Source organism: Lupinus angustifolius, chromosome LG06 (assembly GCF_001865875.1).
Source record: "Lupinus angustifolius cultivar Tanjil chromosome LG06, LupAngTanjil_v1.0, whole genome shotgun sequence".
Taxonomy (NCBI): Eukaryota; Viridiplantae; Streptophyta; class Magnoliopsida; order Fabales; family Fabaceae; genus Lupinus; species Lupinus angustifolius.
Genome location: NC_032014.1, coordinates 27,666,331 through 27,688,607, shown reverse-complemented (window position 1 = coordinate 27,688,607; position 22,277 = coordinate 27,666,331). Strand labels below are relative to the sequence as shown.

Below are 22,277 nucleotides of genomic sequence, written 5' to 3'. Positions count from 1 at the left end.
TGAAATCTTACGACTTCAACTTTTTCATGAAATTGGATAGAGTAAATTACACTGACACCCCCTGAGTTTTAGTGAAATTACATAAACCACCCCTCATTTTTTTAAACTTACACAAACCTCCCCTACTTTTATACTTTCATTATACTGACCACCCCTGTATAATAAATAAGTGTAATTTTTTAAACAAAAATGTGATAAATGCAATTAAGTTAAACAAAACATGATATATTGTGTAGACAAGTCTAAATAATATACAAATCAATGTATCTTTATTATTTTTTTGTTACTAAATGCATCAACAAAAAATAATAAAGATACATTGATTTGTATATTATTTAGACTTGTCTACACAATATATCATGTTTTGTTTAACTTAATTGCATTTATCACATTTTTTGTTTAAAAGATTACACTTATTTCTTATACAGGGGTGGTCAATGTAATGAAAGTACAAAACTAGGGGAGGTTTGTGTAAGTTTAGAAAAGTGAGGGGTGGTTTGTGTAATTTCGCTAAAACTCAGGGGGTGTCAGTGTAATTTACTCAATTGGATAACATATTTATCAGTTTTTACCATTCAAGCAGATTATAGACCTATAACATAATCCAAGAATTTAGTTTAGTGGTGTAAGGACCTCTTGTATTCTTTGGTATTGCACAAGACCAAATACTAAAGTTCGATCCCTAGGAGTAATGCTCGCTTAGAAGGACCCATATACCCCGAAAGACCTGTTGGATGAAAGATACTGGTTATAGCCCCATAAGAGTTAATTGCATGTATCAAAGATATTAGAATAAGAAAAACCATTCACTAGCCCAAGAAATAGATATTAGTATGAGGAAATAAGTCCCTTATGCCTATTAGGTTCAAACAAAAACTAGAACTGCATGTTCACTCCATAAACCATAGGGTTATATATGAATTATCTCGCAATCCATAAAACATACAAACAATTTAGCAATTATATTTGTAGTGATTGATTACTCACTGCATCTTCCATTGTTGTACACCAACTTTGCATACATGATAAACCATATTTAAGAAGGTCATTTTCACCGTCTTCAGAAAGCATTTCAATTTTTGGATAGCTCATATTGTTCCCATGGTTACTATCTATCTGAATGAGAACAACAAATAACCATTAGTTAATAATGGTTATTTAGAGCAAATAGAGTGAATGCCATTTATAAAAACTGAATGAAGAGAAGATGAGCATATGCATAAGCTTCATACATGCTACAATGAGTTGACAATTGAATATGTCAACTTTGTTCTATATTATAGGAAGTTGGCAAAGAGATGTGAGGACATTAATCAATATAAAAGATAAAAGTGGTGAGGAAAGTGAAAGATTGTGAGAGAGAGCCGTTGTTATCCTCTCCTGGAAAGTAATATGAAACCCAGATTCATTTCATGATCTAAAAAAAACTTTAATTAAAAATAATTTAAAATCTAAACCATTAAAAAAATTTAAATGTCATAGTACTGAAGGATCCGATACTAAAGACGATACAAATTAGAGAGAGAGTATAGAATGAATATATTTTTTTGAGCAATTGAAATTGACAGCTACTGTTCGTCCACCACAACTACATTTTCATACACATTCATTCATGCCATTTTTCATCACACACCCTCTTCCATTTATATATATAGGTAACAAGTGTATGACCAATTAACAGTAACTCAAGTTAGGATTTAGGAACTAGGTATTGGGTGAGTCACCTAGTTATATTGGTTATGTTCACAATGCTTCACCTGAATTTCTTGATGATAGACATTGAACCTGTGGTTTGGTGCCTTACAATATCCCTCTCACGCACTAACAATAATTTCAAAGACTTAAATTCAATAATAATTCGTGTTTTCCTAACAAAAAGTATTAATCAATCAACATTATAAAGTTCGGAACTAATTTGTGTTACATCCCTTCTCATAATGAATTGGTGCAATAGGACACTGCATTATGCTCAATAGATAAATTAGTTTCTTCACTTAGTTCCATGATACCATTTGTATGATCCCATTCACTAAAATTGAAATCCTAATTTCCATTGCCATCAAACCATTGAAATGAAGTATAATTGAACAATGAGTCACGTCCTTGATTGGAATTTCATTTTGATGTTGGTATTGCCTGACTAACAATAGCAGCATTGATGTCATAAAACTGCGCAAGACTGATTTGGTTTGGCTCAAAAGTGCGGTTAATTCTTCTAAGATGAAGTCTATATTTATGCAACAATTGTGGAACAAGCTAGTAAGGTTCCAAGAATGAAATAGGATATAGTTATCTTAAACTAAAGCGCATATGGAGATGGCCGGCCATGTTCTCCTTTGTCAGCTTAAATTAAGATAGGATTTCTAGAGTGACAACATGTATCTGAAAAGAGATAATTACTTCATTACAGGATAGGTAGTATCAACAAAATATATTTCAAAGTTACATTCTCGTTATTCATTCTATCTAAACCAGAGCTGTAAGGGAACTCTTCCAAGTTCCATTCTGGTTATTCATTCTCATTTATTCTCCTTATTCATTTTCCTTTATTCTTCCAAGTTTCAGAATCACTTTCTAAAGAGAGGAAAGGAAATTCCCGTCTCAGAATCTCGTTTATTCTTGTGCAACAGGTAATTCTCGTTTCATAACTACCTATTTATTCTACATCAACAAATCACATACACCTTAAATCACTTAGATCTTAATCTGCTTCCTTGTTATGTGCGTTATCTTGCTCTGAATGAAATTCCATTTTCTGATATACTAGAGCCTTTAGAGATTATCGGTACCCTCTCTCGGCATTTCAAGCTTTTTCCATATGCTTGACTAGCTTTGACTCAAAACTGGCATGTGGATAAGATATATGTGACAAGAAAAATTGGATTCATTCTCCATCTGAGGTATTTATAGGATCAAGAAGCTGCAATAAGTCGTTATACACCTCCATAGTTAAAATGTGAATTACATATCAATATTTGCAAAATGTCCCATTATGCTGTCCCTTTCTTGGTTTGGTCTTTCCTTTTTTTTCTTTTAAACCCTCCACTCTATGTAAAGTTTAAGGTGTACGTGACTTTGTTGTAGAATACTATACTTCGTATGTTATGATGTAATGAAAATGCAGTAGCGTTCGATTTCTCTGTTTTGTTCAATGTTGAGAATTTTATTGGTTTTAGTAAGACTTAGATGGGGTACTAATGCACCATGTCAATGTTTTTTTTTTTTGATCGGCAATTGTTAGTATGTTAGTTGTTAATATGTTAGTATTTTGTTGTGGGTGAGACTTCACCCTCAACCTCCTATACCCTACTATCAAACCACCCTTATAACTCCCATTTTTGTTGATGGTAGGACTCGAACCCACAACCTCCTGCACTCCATTCCTTACGTAATTTATGTTATATGATTGTTTCTATTGATTTGTGAAATGAAAATTGCAACATTTTGTTGTTGAAATGAATAGGCATCAGAAAAGAAATTGTAGAACCCCTGTTTTTTCTAAAGGTTATTGTTATTTTCTTGCTTTTTCAACTATATATTAGAGGTTTCTGTCATTTTATGCTAATGAATATGCTTTTCATTGTTTAATCATTTGACATGCTTCATTGTGATTGATAAATGCATTCATGTTAATGAATAAATAATGCTGTGTTATTTATAATTTCTTATTGAGATTTCACAATAGAATGAATAGGAGTATAAAGGCCAATAATATTTGGATTTTGTCTTCTTTGATTGAGCTCTATAGAAAATATGTGTAGAAACCTTAATCTTGATATTTTCGCATTCAACAAAAAAGAAGAAAGAAGGAAGATTGAGAATGAATAATGGGGAATTCCTTTTCTGTTATTAATGCCTTAGCCTTTTACAATATTTATACAGTTTTCTATATGGAGAAACTGTCTAACAGAAATAACTTCCCTGAAACCCAAAAACGGAAAAAGAACAAAAGACTGAAAAACCCTTATAATACTGAAATATTCCTAAACTACCCTTATGCAGAAAAGAGCAAATAAAAAGGAAGCCATGGAAGCTTCAATTACTGAAGAATAAAAATAATACAACTAACATCCCCCCTCAAGTTGGGTGATGGAGATCACATAAGCCTAACTTGTGAATGAAAGTCTGGATAGTAGAAGAGGGCAAGGGCTTTGTAAAAGCATCCGCCAATTGAGAAGAGGATGAAACTGGAAGAAGATGAACCAACTTGCTTTGAATCTTTTCTCGAACTATATGACAGTCGATCTCTATGTGCTTATTGCGCTCGTGAAAAACTGGATTGTGTGCCAAATAGATTGCAGATTTGTTGTCGCAATAAACAGAATTTGGATCTGTTCTAGAGATATGTAGGTCAACCAAGAGGAATTGTAGCCATTGAAGTTCACAAACCAAGCTTCCAAGAGCTCTATACTCAGCTGTTGATGATCTGCTGACTGTATTTTGATTCTTTGTCTTCCAAGAAATTAGAGTAGGGCCCATGAAGATGCAGAAACCAGTAATAGATTTCCTTGAATCCAAACAGCAAGCCCAATCAGAATCAGAAAAGGCTGAGAATTTCATAAAAGAAGTAGTTGAGAAGAAGAGGCCTTGTGCTGGAGATCCTTTAAGATAATGACGTACTCGGAGGGTAGCTTTGTAGTGAGAATCTAGAGGATGTGCCATAAAAAGGCTCAACTGTTGAACTACATAACATATATCTGGCCTTGAAATGGTTAAGTATAATAACCTGCCCACCAACCTTCGATATGAAGAAGGATCTTGCAGAGGATGTCCTTTGTGTATTTGAAGCTTAACAATAGGGTCAAAGGGTGTTGAAACAGGTTTGGTTGCTAGAGTACCTGCATCTTCTAATAATGACAAAGCATATTTTCTTTGATTCATGTGTATGCCACTCTTTGATTTGGCAATTTCAAGACCAAAGAATTACCGAAGAGTGCCCAAGTTTTTAATTTTGAAAGAGTTGTCCAATACAGATTTGACATGCTTAATTTCAAGCATGCTATTTCCAGTCAAGACCATGTCATTGACATAAACTAATATAGCTGTAAATGAAGATGATGTCCTTTTGGTAAATAAAGCCTGATCAGCATGTGAATGATGATAGCCTAAAGAAACAAGTTTGGCAGAGAGAATAGTATGTCATTCACGGCTAGCATGTTTGAGGCCATATAGGGACTTGTGTAGCTTGTAAACAAGGCTGGAATCATGGTTTAAGAGGCTAGGGGTGGTGTCATGTAAACTTCTTCATGTAACTCTCCATGAAGAAATGCATTATTGACATCTAACTGTTCTAAAAACCAAGAATTACATGCTGCTAAAGCTAGGATGAGACGAACAGTTGTTATTTTTACAACAGGGGAGAAAGTATCAAAGAAATTCACCCCTTCTAGTTGAGTGTAGCCTTTGGCAACAAGCCTGGCTTTGTATCGTTCTAAGGTGCCATCAGCTTTGTACTTAGCTTTATAAACCCATTTACAGCCTAACAGAGTCTTATCATTAGGCAAAGGCATTAGAGTCCAAGTGTGATTTTCTTGGAGGGCCTTTAATTCTGCTTGCATAACATCCTGCCAATGAGGGTCAACAGAGGCTTGTCTAAAACTGGAGGGTTCTTTGATGGTAGTGATGGATAGACAGAAGTGTTTGTAGGAGGGGGAGCAGTGATCATAACTGATCACAAAGGACATGGGATATAAGACTTTAGATGGAACAAGGGATTTGGAATTATTGGTTTGAGCTAAGTGACAATGATAATCACGTAGGTGAGATCGAGGACCTCTGATTCTAGAAGAGTGTCTAAGGATGGGTTGGGAAATGGAGTTATGTGGGAGTTCTGGAGAATGAGGGTTTGGTGGAGACTTTGGGTATGGAGTTTGGACAGGTTCATCTAAAAGGGATTGTTGGTCAAGAATAGGTATGCAAAGGGAATTAGATGACTGGTTTGGTGAGGTTTGGGTGCTAAAAGGGAAGGAATGTTCATAGAATTGGACATTCCTTGATATGAAGATGGAATTGGAGTTAATATCATATAGGATATAGCCCTTAGTGCCTTCTCTATAGCCAATGAAGGCACATTTTCTAGCCCTTGAGCAAAATTTTGTTCTATGAGACATGATTGTGGTGGCATAGGTAAGGCACCCAAAAACCCTCAAGTGATCATAACTAAGGGTCCTGTTATATAACATTTGATAAGGGGATTTATTTTGGAGAAGGGGTGTTGGAATTCTATTGATTATGTGGGTTGCATGTTGGACAGAGAAGTTCCATAATTTTTGGGGTAGATAAGATTGAAAAAATAAGGCACGAGCTACATTGAGAAGGTGTTGATTCTTTCTTTCGACCACACCATTTTGTTGTTGTGTCTCAATACAACTAGTTTGGTGTAGGATGCCTTTAGATGCTAGGAATTCAGGCATGTGAAATTCAGCACCATTGTCACTTCTAATAGTCTTGAGTTTAGTTTCAAATTGAGTTTCAATAAAGGAAATAAAATTGATTAGGTGTTGTCTAGTTTCACTTTTATGTTTCATCATAATGGCCCAAGTGAATCTACTAAAATCATCAACTAAAGTGAGAAAGAATCTATGGCCAAATATAGTGGGAATGGAGTAAGGCCCCCAAATATTAGTGTGCAGCAATTCAAAAGGTTTACAAGTATGTGTTTCACTGCTAGGAAAAGATAATTTTCTTTGTTTAGAGAGATGACAAACATCACAAGCAGGTACTGGATCAATATGTGCAGAGATAATAGGAAACTTTTTTGCAATTGTATGCATTACATTTTTAGGAATATGTCCAAGTCTTAAATGCCATAAAATTGTAGAATTCTGTGAATGTGCGGATGCAGTAGAGGAATTGATTCTGCTTGATGGAAGATTGATTAGGAATAGGCCTTGTTGAAGCTTAGCTGAACCAATCATCTTCCTTGAAGCATTCTGCACAATCACACAGATTTGTTGAGAAAAAATTAGATGGCATTTGAATGTTTGGATCAATTTATTAACTGAAATGAGGTTGACATGAAACTCAGGTACATATAGAACATTAAGGAGGGTAAGTGTAGAAGATAAAATGATTGTGCCAGAAATAGAAGTACATACTTTGTGGCCATTTGGCAAAATGATAATAATTGGAGATATTTTCTTGTGATTTGAAAAATAACCAAGATTATAGCTAATGTGATCTGTGGCACCAGTGTCAAGAAGCCATTGGGTTTGTAATATACCTGGATCAGCAGATGGTGTGATTGTGTGCACAGCGAAATTTGCAGAGTGATTCCCTTCTTGATTGTTCTGATTCAAGAGACTTAGTATCCCTTGAAACTGTTCATCAGTAAAGGAGTTAGCAAAAGCCTTTGATTGTGGCAAATTTTGATTAGAGTGGTCTATGAGGTTGCTATCCAATGGAAAACCTAAAGGGTGATTGGCCATCCTATTTGGTCTGTTGTTTTGGTAGCCAGGTGGATAACCATGTTTCAAGAAACATGTGTCTATAGTATGGTTTGTCCTCTCACAATGGGTATAAAATCTTGCAGGTTATTGTCTGTTTTGTCCACTGAATCTGCCTCCTCTTCCTCTATAAGGTGGGATCCCTCTTCCTTTTGTATCTTGATAGTCGGTTGAAGAATTGTTTCCTTTGGATGGTTGAGAGTTTATGGACAGAACTTTGAGTTCAAGGTCCAAGATACTAGACAGGGGGTTAGTGAATTGCCTTTCTTGTTGGATTGGCATGGAAAAAACTTTAGTAATATGGGGAAGGGGATCTAACAACATTATTTGGGATTTTACTTGAGCATATTGCTCATTAAGACCATTCAAGAATCTTATTACATAATCTTGATCCTTATACATGTTGGTATTCTTGAGAACTCCACAATTGCAGGGTGAGGGGCATTCGCCAACAGGTCGAAAATTGTCAACCTCGTCCCATAATGTCTTCAATTGGGTGAAGCAATCGGAGATGCTAAGATTACCTTGGCTTAGATTGTAGAATTCAGCTTGGATTTCAGCAATGCGGAAGATATCTCCTTCGGAAAACCTATCCTTCAAATCTTTCCAAGCTTCGGCTGCTGAGTCGATCCAAATGATAGATTTTACAATGGATTCTTCTGTTGAATGTTGAATCCATGAAATGACCATGGTATTGCATCTCTTCCAAGGCCTATAGAGAATATCATATGGAGCAGGTTGGGTTATGCTTCCATCAAGAAAGGGAATTTTGTTTTTGGAATCTAAGGCTAACCTCATTGTTCTAGCCCAGGAGTGGTAATTCTTGCTGTTCAACAAGGGAGTGACCAACACTAAAGCTGGGTTTTCATTTGGATGGAGGAAGAAGGGGTTGGAGGGATTAGTGTTGTAATCTGTATACTCTGGATTTGACATTTTCATGCAGAAAGGAAGAGAAGAAAAAAAAAGTAAAGGCAAGGCTTAATTTGCTCTTGATACCATCTTGATATTTTCGCATTCAAGAAAAAAAAGAAAGAAGGAAGATTGAGAATGAATAATAGGAAATTCCTTTTCCGTTATTAATGTCTTAGCCTTTTACGATATTTATACAGTTTTCTATATGGAGAAACTGTCTAACAGAAATAACTTCCTTGAAACCCAAAAACGGAAACATAACAAAAGACTGAAAAACCCTTATAATACTGAAATATTCCTAAACTACCCTTATGCAGAAAAGAGCAAATAAAAAGGAAGTCATGGAAGCTTGAATTAATGAAGAATAAAAATAATACAACTAACACTTAAATACAACATTTAAATGTCAGCTTCTCAAAAATATCTTCTTTGCCAAAATCATTTTTTGAGAATCGCTTTTTGAAAATTTGAAGAAATGGGCATTTTATCAATATCTAGAACTTCATCAACAACTTTTTCCAATGCTAATAAAAAATAAGAGCTCTACAATTCAGTCAACAACAGGGGTATGTGTAGGTTGTTTTCAAGACACAATATCTGCTGAAAATATTGCCTCTATAGGTCTAGTTGGTAAAAAATGTATTGAGACAAAGTTAGTTCAATTTGTATCGAGTAATTGATTGTTAAAACTGTGCATATTTGATATTTTCCTATGTGATCATTGTCAACCCCTGCATATTTGATATTTGATTTTGCTTTCGTTCCATTATCAACCCTTTCATGTCTTGATTGAGGATGATAGGATGCTGCCTAAATGCAACATATTATAACGGAATATGTTATATTGGTTTCAGAATAAGAAAGAAATGTATGCACTGACAATGTATAAGTTTTATATACTATGATTATATCATTTATTTGTGTTTATTCATTATTGACTTTTCAAAAAAAATAATACAAATAATTTTTTGAATGAGCAAATACATATTTACTCTATTAATTATATGATATCATTTAGTCTGACTGATAATTCGGTCTGAACTCAAAGAGAAGAAAATAAAGAGAGAAAAAAAGAGGTTTGGGCTGAATCCATAGCCAAATCCGTAGTGGGTCCAATCTCCTCTTGCTTCTCAAATCGGCACTAACTGATCAACTATCTTGACTCTCAGTCACCATTTCTTCACTTCCATCGCAACTATCTGCGTCTTCTTTCTTTGCCTCTCACATCAGGTGAATAAGACAAAAATTGGACTCATTAGTCATTAGAAAATCTTGTTGCTACATGTTACAATTGATCGAATATGCAGTGTTTTTCCCTTTCGTTTTGAAATGGGGTATTGAGTCTTTTAGCGGTTCTTTGATTTTTGTGTTAGCTAGTCTTAATTCTATTATTATTGGATTCCAATTGAAATTTAGATGTTAGGTTTGAGAAAGCAATGGTTGTTTATCGTTGGTAAATATGATCTATTGGTTTATAATTGGGAGTTATATAATCGTTATAATTTTAATGTTTCATATTTAGTAGTATTATTTTGTGCCATGGTTTGTTTATTTATTTGTATCATTTTCCTGTTTAATTCTGTTGTTATTTTTATAAAAAATTACAAATCATTACTGTTATTATGAAAGTTCCGAGTTTGGATTTTTTCTGATATAGTAGTTTCATTTTGTTATGACTTATGAATATTTTGTGGTTTCCTTTTGAAACTTTGTGTTTGGTCTTTTTTTGTTCTTGTAGTTGAGGGTTCCATGGCCTCTCAAAATGAAAGTGAGAGTTTAACCGAAACTACCCCATCATTGTAAGCGAAAGAGTTTCCTTTTATTCTTTTATCTCCTTGCCAAATATCACGTTATTTGTGATATCTACTAACATGATAATGGATAATGTCTTGTTACATTTTCTTCAGGCCAAAGAATATATACAAAGATCCAGATGATGGGCGACAATGGCTTTTGCTTGAACTGGAATTTGTTCAATGCCTTGCAAATCTCACCTACATTCACTGTATGATTCTCACTTTAACTATATGCTTTGTGAGTCTGGACTTCATTAAGTTATAGCTACATGACTATATCTATTGAATTGTGTATTTTAAAGGTTAAGAATCTTTTTTTTAGATGGAAACGAGGGATAGGTTGTGGAAAAAAGGTATTGCAAGTAATTGGCATGTTTTTTCATATTTAAGGAGGTTTGTTTTACACTACATTCAACTTCTATTAGATGCAAAGCACATGGTTGTTATGACTTGTGACCATAGTAGTTAAACTCTCGATTTAACTCGTAGGATCGATAGATTTTACGAGTTTTCAACAGCTACCGAGTCACGTGCCTACTTGGAATGTGATGTCACGTGCCTTCTTCTGTTGTTCTTAATATTGGAACAGTTCCTTCAGGACATTCTTCACCAGAAATAAACCAAAGTTGAATGCTCTCTACTCTAGTAGTTGTGTCTTCACTACTGTTGTATCCCATTAGCCATTTTGGTAGTTTCAATATTGTTTTTTGATCTTTTAGTTCAGGAAGATCAAAAGTGGGTTGATCATGAAATAGAACACAATGTATTGTATCACCATCTAGACTGTTAATGTTAATTGTTTTAAAGCAGATTTGTTTATCTTCTCCAATTGTGCTCAAATTCTATTCAACTTATCCAACTCAGTAGTCTAGTTTGGAATGGCTCTAGACAAAACTGAGGTAACAAAGAGCAAGGAAACAACAAAAAAACATGGACATATCTAGCCATCATCAATTTTCCTAAGTAAAAGGTTGGAGATTTTTGTTATGTAATGGTACTATATTATCACATATTTATAGAAAGAAATTAAACACAAAACTATATGATGATTTCCTGTGTCTAATAATTTGATTTAAAATTTAAAATCATTGTAGATTTGATTTCATAATAAATAAATTAAGGATTATGATTCCATTTCAATTTTGCCATTCAATTTTTTTATATAAAAATATAAAAGTTTTAAGTGACTTGGTGAATATTTTTATCCTCATTGTAAAAACATATTTTTGTCTGATTCAGAAAAAGTCCAAAATTCTTTTAAATAAAATTGAATTCTAAAAAAGAGAATAATAAACAAAAGATTTTCTAAAAAATATATAATAATAAATAAAGAAAAATAAAAGATGAATGAATTAAAAATATATAATAATAAATCAAGAAGTGCAGCCTAAAGGGTAGAGCTGAACCTGATTGTAGAAATTGTGGTTAATCCAAGAATGTCACATGGAAGAAAATATGATGTACATGGACAGGATACTTGTTCACACGGAACATCTCAACATGCAAATTCAGCAAAATAGCCCATCTTGTGCTCAAGAAGATCTGCAGATACAATTTTAAAAGGGTTAATTAAGGCGCGTCTTTTGTTTGGCACATTCACTAAAAAAATAAAATATAAATGAGAAAATTATGATAAAATCTTTTATAATCAAATAACAGTACAGTAAATTAAGTAATTAACAAAATTTTATGTTATATAACATGGAAATGTCAACAGTTTTTCACCTGTAAATCATCTAACTCCTCCCTCATTGAATCGGTGTCTTGCCACTGACCACTGACTTGTGTGAAAGTCCTGACAATTTGAGGAAAAAAGACAAATAAGAATAAATGCAAAAACGGATTATCCCTAAAGTGCCTCCATGTGATGTAGTTGTTCTTATACATTAACCATTAGAGAAACTCCACATAAGTGACATTGAAGAATTGTGGTAAGCAACAAAATTAACAAAAAAAGTGGAGAACACAGAAATATCTGCACCCTGTCTAACTTCGTCGAAGTACAGATTCCTATAAGCACCATGCATAAAAAAGAGTTTCAAGAAGAAATGGGTATGAGATATAACTAAAAGAAACAAACTCAACCTAAAAGAAGAGTAGAAGACAAAGTGACATAGATAGAAAGTAAAAGCATAACTTTTATACCATGAGAAGTCATTAGGTATGCTTGCCTTAGCATTTTTAAGATGGTCGAGTTGCACCAAAACATCAAGTAACTTCAACATAAGATTAGAAAATTAAATTTGTTATTGAAGATAAGGTCAAACCATATGCCAAAAGGGAGGTAATCAAATCCCAAAAAGGGAAGCATTATAATATACCATAAGTGAGAAAAACGTTGCATGTCAGCAGCTAACTGCATAAAAATGAGACCTAGAGTTTTAGTTATTATGAGAAGTCTGGATCCGGTTAATTTCATAATAAGTAATTAGTAATTAGATAAATGGTGAAGTAGAAAGAGAAAGAGTAAGAAGTACCGATTGGACTCTGAGTTGCAGATCTTTGAGTTGATACCCACACTCCAGCTCCTTGAACTTCAGGTTGTTCATCCTACAATTACAGAAACGATCGATCGATGAATCAATGGATCCATGAATGGATGAATGATGAAATTGAAGAAGAAAAAGAAGAAGAAGAAGAAGAAGAAGAAGAAGAACAATACCTCTAGAGAGGATGTGGATAGAGCTGCAATGGCTTCTTCAATCGGAACAGCCATCTACGAATCAATGCTAAAACAACAATTCAAGAATTGAAGAAGAAGAATAAATCTCCTTCATCTTCATCCATGGACGATAATGCCCTTCATCTACCCCTTCCAAACACACTTCAATTACAAGACTCACTTCCTATCATTTTCTTTACATGGACGATAATGCCCTCCCATGTTCTAAGTAAAGTATTGTGATGATAGAGCAATATAATATCATTCATATAATCAACTCACCTAATGGAAATGAGGTTTGGTTGTTGTTAACAATATTCGGCAAAGTAAGTTTCTAGCTTTTTAAGTAGCTTGTAATTTTTTCAATAAACAAAAACTGAAGTTAACTTGTAGCCTTTAAAAAACTCTTAATAATTTATTTACCAATTTTGCATTTCAATATTTAATTTTTTTACATTAGATGTCATTAATTAAAATGTTATATGTCACTTTTAGGTGTTCTCCATTTATGTTTCATTCGGCAAGAAAAAACCAGCAACCCCTCTATTTATCTTGCTTCTCAAGATTATCACTTTAGACATATTATACAACTTACAATATTTTATACATGTAAAGGACCCTATTCATTTTTTATTTTATTTTTATGACATGATTATATGTAACATTATTTTTGAATTTAATTATTAGATGAATGTATAGAAAATTTTCATATTAAATATTTTAATGATATAATGTTATTATTGGAAGAATATTATAAATTTAATTAACATATTTCCAAAAAAAATATTAGAAATAAAAAGTATCTAAAAATAAAATAAACAAATAAGTAATGAAGAATAAAATCACATTACAGTTAAATATCATACTAGCATTTTAGCAAAATAAAGAAATAGCATCACATGGAGAAGGCATAATAAAGTTTTACTTTGAAGTAAAATAAACTAAATTTTTATTATAAACCAACACTTTATTGATATAATATAAGAGAATAAAAACATAATACATTTATTATTTATGGACATCTAGGATTCCTTCCAAGACCTCCATAATAAAAGTGAGTACCAAAATTATTGTTTGACAATAGGCTTAAGTCATACAATTGGGATGATCAACAGTTCTCTCGAGATTTGTAACAGGAATAGGAATGAATTCATTGAATGAATTAGCAAGATTTAAGATTTTAAAATATGCTCCTTTATTAAATCCTTCTTATGCAAAATGGCCACTACCCATTTGAGTTGTAGTGTGTCCATTCACTGCAGTGTTCACTATTTCTCCACCAAACTGCAACCTTTCTGCATAGCTTTTCAAACCAGTAAACAATGATGATGGCCAATACCCAATTAGTAACCCGGACCCGTAAATCAACCACCAATTTCCACTCTTTGGGTCCTTAGAAACCAATAAGTCAATCTCAAATTGTTTGCAATTATAAGAACATATTGGAGTGACTGCAGCACCTAATGCTATCCTCCGATTAGTTTGGACAAATCCTGAACGTAAAGTGTTATAGCATCCAGTTGTTTGATATGCATCTCTTATCCAATAATTAAACAACCTAGGGTTATAGCTTCCATATTTTTTAGGGTATACCTGGACCACAAGATATTTTTCCATATGGTTAATCTCATTGTTAAAGAATATATGAAGACAACAACCCTAGGTTCTTCACTTAATTATTTGACTATAGTTATAAATTTATGATATAAATACGTGCTTATTTATATATATTAATTAGTTATTACAAAGTATATATATATATATATATATATATATTACATCCTAGATAATATTATGGGATTGTAGTAGTATTAGTTGGAGGCTGAAGGTCAATATTGCAGTCAAATTGAATGACGTAGATAGTGATAATATATATATAAAAATGATCAGGTGTAAGGATCATCTCCATTAATGAAGAAACAAATACAACAAAAAATAAAGGAAATAATAATATGATAAGATATTTTTATTCTTTTATATAAAATATAAAAATATTTTTGCCATTAAAAACACATGTAAAATTATGTACTTACCTCTCTATTAATGGAGAGGATCATTGTTCTCAGCAAAGAAGCTATGAATGATGAATCTAATTCATATTGATCCAATTTGGATTCAATGATTCTTTTGGGGTTTTTTGATTGGTCCAATATTGAAACTTTTTTTATAGACAAAAGAACATTAATTGAAGATAAAACCCATGACAATTATTATTAATTAAAGATCATAAATTTTCATTTTTTTCAGGAGATATTTTTCATATTTACTACCTCCTTCTTGCACTCTTATAAGATTTTTTTGGATAATTTCAGCTGAATTTAAAATTATTAATAGGATTTAGTTTGTAAATAGTTATAAATAGTTTTTCAAGTGACCTTTTATTAATAGGATTTATTTTATTTCTCTTTTAAAACCAATAAGACATTAGTCTAGTGATGTAAGGCCTACTAGATCTCTAGTATGATTGATAAAAAAGTCAATGATTTAATTTCCATGAGTAACATATATCGGGAGAAGTAATCACACATCTCAAACAATATTAGTTCTCTACCTAAGAAAATACTTTTAATAATATAATGATATTTTAAATTGGTTAGTGCAATATAATGATATTTTCGCAATAAGCTTATTAGAACACACATTAAGCTTATCCTTTTTTCTAAAAAAAAATATATATTGGATAAACACCTAATAAACATTTATCATTTGCCTACATTATTTTTATTAAAAAATTAATTTCGCAATATAATAAAAATATCTTAATATTGCTAAAATTCAATTTCATTCGTCATTATTTATCTCTTTAATTTTGTTTTTCTTAAATAAAAGCTAACAAGATAAATAGAGAGTTTATAAGTTGATTACAATTATTAGTTTTTCTTAAATAAAAGCAATTTTTTTGTTTCATCATCGCGCACTGGAGGTAATCCTACCCGAACCAGAAACATCCATAAATATATGGACTAACTCTCCTAATTGATTTTCTTTTTTACCTACAAGACTTGAAACTTTACTTGAGGAGAATTAAATATGTATTACTTGAGGAGAATTAAATATGTATTATTTATTTGTAAGTTTGTTAGATAATTATTCATCATCATCTTTAAAAAAATATTAAAATAATAATAGGAAAATCTAGTAACAGAAAAAACAAATTGAAGATAAAGATGAATGTAGGTGAAAAATAATTATCTCTTGTATTTTTAAATAAAAATATGTTGATAATTGGCCCAATCTTAACCACTGAGGCCCATGTCAGTTCCCAAAGCTTTCTAAACACACATGAGTACATGACACAACTGAGGTTGTCTCTCTTCCATCGAAACACAACCAAAACATTTACTTCAACTCTTTGATTTCTGTTATATCAATGGCGTTTTGTTACCGATTCGGAAAATCTAAGCTCAAATTCGCGTGCACTCAATTTCGTACATTTCACGTTCATGTTTTAACTATGCGAATACATGGGTAACATGTGTTTTCTTAGTAATGCGAATGTATGGGTAACATGTGTGTTTTTAGCCATGCGAATGCACGGGTCACATGTATTTAATTACTATCATTATATTATTTAATTAAAAGATAACAATGGTATATATATTCATGAAAAATATATGTATTTTAATTAGTAATATAACAAATCAATTATTAGACTCTTTTTATTATTTTGATTAAATTTATCAGAAAATTTATCAGTCATATCCTAACTTAGTGTGTTTTTAATTTATCAGTTATTTTCATACAATGATTATTTGCTGAAACCAAATAAATACCATTTAATTATACAATATTTGAATGCTAAAAATATATTCAAATATTTATACACAATGAACATTAATCTAAAATAAAACATAAGCATTTAAGAGATATGCTAAAAAATCCTTATGACTTTATATGATACTTATAAACGTAATCATAAAAAATATGATGCAAAAATAACTCCTTATATTTATAATTTTATATAGAGAATATAGAGGTGAGATATTATCCAATACAATTTGAATTTTATTTATTGAGTTATTTAAGAATTAAATATTTTCTATAATTATACTTTCAACAAATAAATGCTTATACAAACACATTTATAATTGTTAATATTCTACATATACACTCAAAAATCAATGATAAAATTGCACTTATATGAATGAGAAATATAATGTTTCAATACTATAAAGAAAGTATATGTATATTATATTTGCATTATGCATAAACAAAGAAGCGACTCGTGCAAGTGCACGGGTATACTGCTAGTATTTATAGAAAAAAACTAAACAGAAAACTACATGATTCCGCGTGTCTAATTGCCTCACTCATCAATTTGATTTAAAATTTAAAATCATTGTAGATTTGATTTCATAATAAATAAATTGAGGATTATGATTCAAAAATTAAGCAAATAATTTCATATTCCATTTCAATTTTGCCATTCAATTTTTTTTTATATAAACATATAAAAGTTTTAAGTGACTTATTGAGTATTTTTTTCGTCATTGTGAACACTCAATTTTGTGTGGATCAGAAAAAGTCCAAAACTCTTTTAAATAAAATTAAATTCTAAAAAAGGGAATAATAAACAAAAAATTTTCTAAAAAATATAATAATAATAATAAATAAATAAAAATAAAAGATGAATGGATTAAAGATTTGATTGGATTATCAGATAAATTAAAGATTTGAAAACATGTAATTTGAATCATATCATATCAATTTGATTAAGTGACATGAATCACCTCGATAGTAAGTAAATCCTTAAGGATTAAAAAAAACAAATTAGAGATTGCAAAACACAAATTATATCAAATTGTTTGTGTTACATACGAGTAAGGTAAGAATTACAATGATGTAAAAAAATAATAATATTGAGATGGAGTATTAAATATCTTTTATGATTTGTATATGATTTAAAAGATTATTTTCACATATTCTTAAGTAATGCAATAATATCAAGAGGATTCACTTAAATATTTTATCTAAGAAAAAGGATTTCGAATGATTTTATTTTGGGCCAAATAATTATTTTTACTCACTAGGAGTATTACAATGATTTTTAGACTCTTTATAAAAAAATTATTAATCATGAAATATACTTTTTAATGTCCTCGAACTTAAAAATATTTAATTCGGATTCATTATTTTTAAATATAAATGCAAATTCGAATTTATTTAATAAATATGTGAATTTGGAATTGTAAGTTACCATGTTTATTAAATACATGGGTGTCCATGGGGTGAATATCATAATTGCCGTTCTCGCCCATAACCTATTTTTGCAGATACTTGTTGAGGTATTTTAGCGGGTACCCACAAAACAAGTTTTTTGCTATTCCTAGTCGTGCAGGTGAGTGGAAGCTTGAAAAAAGGGAATGAAGTGTAGAAAAGTCAACACATAGAAAACAAAGGGAAGCGAAGACAAGTAAAATGATGGAACTCTAATGATGATGGAACTTTATCTCTTAAAGATATACACAAGGCAGTCACTTAACATTCAATCCAACTCAACTAGAGCAAGCTAATATGGTCTCTGGATATCTCTCCTTCAAGATATTTTATCACTTGGAGACTCATGCACAGGAAAATGCCAACAAATGATAATATAATGAAAATGGGTTGTGTTTTGGCCTCAATATGTAATCTCTGTAATTCTAGCTTCGAAGAAGCTGATCACTTATTTCCGACCTGTTCTTTTGCTAATTCTCTTTGGCATTGGGTCAGAAACACTTTCTCCACTAGGTTTGATACTTCAACAATTCATGACCTTCTTCTGAATTGTTCTAAGCAAAATAATTCTCTAAGTCAAGGATGCTCTGCTGGCCTGTGTGGTTCATGCACTGAGCACTATTAGGTTATGTAGAAATCAAGCAAAATTTGAAGGAGTTCTTGTACATCTATCCCAAGCCATTGCAAATATTAAAAGGGAAACTTCTCTGTCTTGGAAATTTTTCTCTGCCTCTGATTGTCCTTCCTTGAATGATTTGATCATCCTTAAAAGCTTTTCCATTGACATCAAACTCAACAAAGCTCCTAGGATTACTGAAGTTACTTGTTTTCCTCCTTCATTCGGTTGGATAAAGGTGAACACTGATGGAGCAGCTTATGGCTCTCCTGTACACTCGGGAGGATGGGATATATTCAGGGACAAAATTGGCTTGTATTTAACTGGGTTTTCAAATTACTTGGGCATTCAAATACTCTTTTTGTTGAGTTTCACTCAAGTATTCATGCTCTTAACATGGCTTTTAAGAGAGGATGACTGAATCTTTGGCTTGAATATGACTCTATGTTGCTGCTGTATATTTTTAGTGGTAAGTCTAAGCGTCCTTGGAAGTTTCTCAATGATTGACATAATTTCAAGGCAAAAATTGCTTCAATGAACTTCTACATTACTCATATTTATAGGGAGAGTAATTCTTGTAAATATAAATTGACATCTTTCGGTATTGTTTCGAAAACAAATGCTACTTGGAACTCAATGTTAGAAATTTATAATTTCTGATTAAGGTGGACATCATATATTTGATATAATGATATCAACTATTTATTTCTAGGGTTGATCTAATTACTTACACCCCTTAGATTTCAAAAAGTTGATAATATATATGGGCTTAATGGGTGGATATCTATCAGGTTAACCCATAGGGGATAATGGGAACCCTATGTTAACACATAAGGAAGGTTATGGTCTCCAACACACCAAATCAAATTCAGTTTTCTCCTCTGCCCATCAGAGTGAAAACGCAAGTCCCAAGAGGAATCAGAGATTTGGTTAAGGAAGACCATCATACTAGAAAACTTCTTTCAGAAACGTAGATCAAAGGAGCACATCCAGGAACATGGATTTAGGTATGACACTGCACCCTTTGTTTCATATATGAGCGAGAATCATGAGATTCAAGATCCTAGGATTGGTATTTTACCAACCATAAGGAATTCCCAACAAGTGGTATCAGAGCTGAGATTCTGAATTTTTATGATTCTCCATTAAGGTGTTTTCCCCAAATTTTGTTTGAACCCTAATTCTAATTTAGGAATTTTTTTGTTCGCTTCCGCTGTAATGTTATGAAAATTGGGAATATCTAAATTGATCATTATATGCATTTTTGAATCTCATTATGTGTCAATAATTTATTTGGATTCATGTATATACTGTTATAAGCCTACATTCAACAATCAGTGATATTCACACACTTCATATATTCCAATCCTTGTTTTCAAAAGGAGTGAAAACTTCTATCAAATCCTTTCAATATATGTATTGAAATTTAAAGAAATTTTTTTGGCTTTTTACTTCCTTTGCTTTATTAAAAGAAAACTAAGGTAAGTTATCATAGTTTTCAAATCTATGATATGCACTTTTGTTACACTGTACATGAATTCTTACAGTGAACTTCTATTTTGAGTTTGCACTACTAAATCATATTTTGCAATATATATGTGTTATATATTGTTATATTATGCAAACTAAATATCTGTATACATATTTACGTATGTTTTAAGATATGTATAATCATGTTCGTTTTGGAATTATATTGTGGGATTAGATTTGGTAATCATAAAAAAAATCAAATTTGAAGGTTTTAATTCCAAGATTAATTTTTTGCAATGGGCCCATATTGTTTATTCTTTTGTCTCGTAATTATTTTGAATTAATTGATGCAATATGTTGCCAAATTAACCTCTATTGTGGAAATTAATTGAAATTATAGAGATGAGTATGAGATTATTTATGTAAATTATGTTCGACCCAAAGGAATACACAATTTGGCCAAATAATAACATACATTTGATGATAAATATGTAACAATTATAAAGTTTTTTTTTCAATATGAATAATAGTCGCTCTAAAGAAAGGTTATTGTTTGAAAGAATTAATTGTTAATATTTGATCATTACATTGAGAGTACCACTTACAAATTAATTTTTCTGTCCAAAGACTAGAAATTGATGTTGTACTAGGTATCTTGTGATGGGTCTATAATGTGAACATGTCTTGTTTTTGTATATATTACATGACTTTTTTGTTTAGATTTGAACATGTTATTAATTCTTTGTTATATGGATTCAGTGTCTTTTACCAATGCTGCAAATTTTTCTGCTCAAATCAGTAACATCCCATTGCTGAATGGGACAAACTTTAAGGGCTGGAAGGAAGCCGTAGAAATTATTCTCGACTGTATGGATTTGGATATGGCACTTCGTGTGGAGAAATCCATTTTCACTACGGAAAAACTCGATGAGGTTAAAATTGAGAAATGGGAACGCTCTAACCGAATGTGCCTAATGATCATGAAACGCTCTATTCCAGATGCATTTCAAGGTTCTATACCTGAGGGTTGAAGTGCAAGGAAGTTCCTTGAAGAAATATAACAAATCTTTGCCAAGAATGAAAAGGCGGAGACGAGTAGCCTTTTGGCTAAACTCATCTCCATGAAGTATAAAGGCAAAGGGAACATAAGGGAGTACATTATGGAGATGTCTAATCTCGCATCAAAACTCAAGGCACTTAAGTTAGAGCTTGGTGATGACCTACTCGTGCACTTGGTTTTGATCTCTCTTCCTGCACACTTTGGGCAATTCAAAGTGAGTTATAACACTCAGAAGGAAAAATGATACATGAATGATCTTATATCTCACTGTGTGCAAGAGGAAGAGAGGCTGCAGAGAGATAAGACTGAAAGTGCTCACTTGGCTATGACCCCTCAAAATAAGAAAAGGAAGAGCAATAAGGATGCTGCGAAAGGGTCTTCTCAGCAAAAGAAATTGAAGAGTAACGAGGAACTTACCTGTTACTTTTGTAAGAAGCAAGGACACATGACGAAAGAGTGTCCTAAATATGCCTCATGACGTGTAAATAAGGGTAAATTTCTAACTCTTGTTTGTTTTGAAATTAATTTTTCTTCTTACCCAATGATACTTGGTGGGTAGATTCTGGTGCTACTACTCACATTAGTATCACTATGCAGGGTTGCCTTTGGAGCCGAGAACCAAGTGATAATGAGAGATTCATCTTTGTGGGTAGTGGCAAAAGAGTTGCAGTTGAGGCTATTGGAACATTTAGATTATGTTTAAGAACCGATTNCTTCATTTGGATTTATTTGACATTTGTTGTACCGTCTTTTAGGCGGAATTTAATTAGTGTTTCCAGCTTGGAAAAATTTGGTTTTTCTTGTTCTTTTGGAAATAATAAAGTTAGTCTCTACCAAAATTCAAATGTTGTTGGTTCTGGTTCTTTAATTGATAATGTGTATATGCTTGATGTTTCCAGTTCCACTAATGAAATACAGCAAACGAATTCACATGGTACAAAACAAAAATTAAAAGAGAATTCAGCCACCTTATGGCACAAGAGTTTAGGTCAAATATCTATACAAAGAATTCAAAGACTTGTGTCGGATGAAATTCTTGACCCTTTAGATTTATCAGACTTTGAGGTCTGTGTTGAGTGCATAAAGGGAAAACAGACAA

At 31.9% G+C, this 22,277-nt stretch overlaps 1 protein-coding gene and 1 pseudogene across 1 annotated transcript; one reads left to right on the top strand and one right to left on the bottom strand.

Annotated features, from left to right (window-relative positions):
• Positions 2,529–22,277, top strand: part of LOC109350636 — a 27,074-nt pseudogene continuing 7,325 nt past the window's right edge.
• LOC109350576 (uncharacterized mitochondrial protein AtMg00810-like) lies at positions 4,078–4,881 on the bottom strand. Its single transcript, XM_019591799.1, has one exon. The coding sequence runs from the start codon at positions 4,879–4,881 to the stop codon at positions 4,078–4,080; it is 804 nt and encodes a 267-aa protein (XP_019447344.1).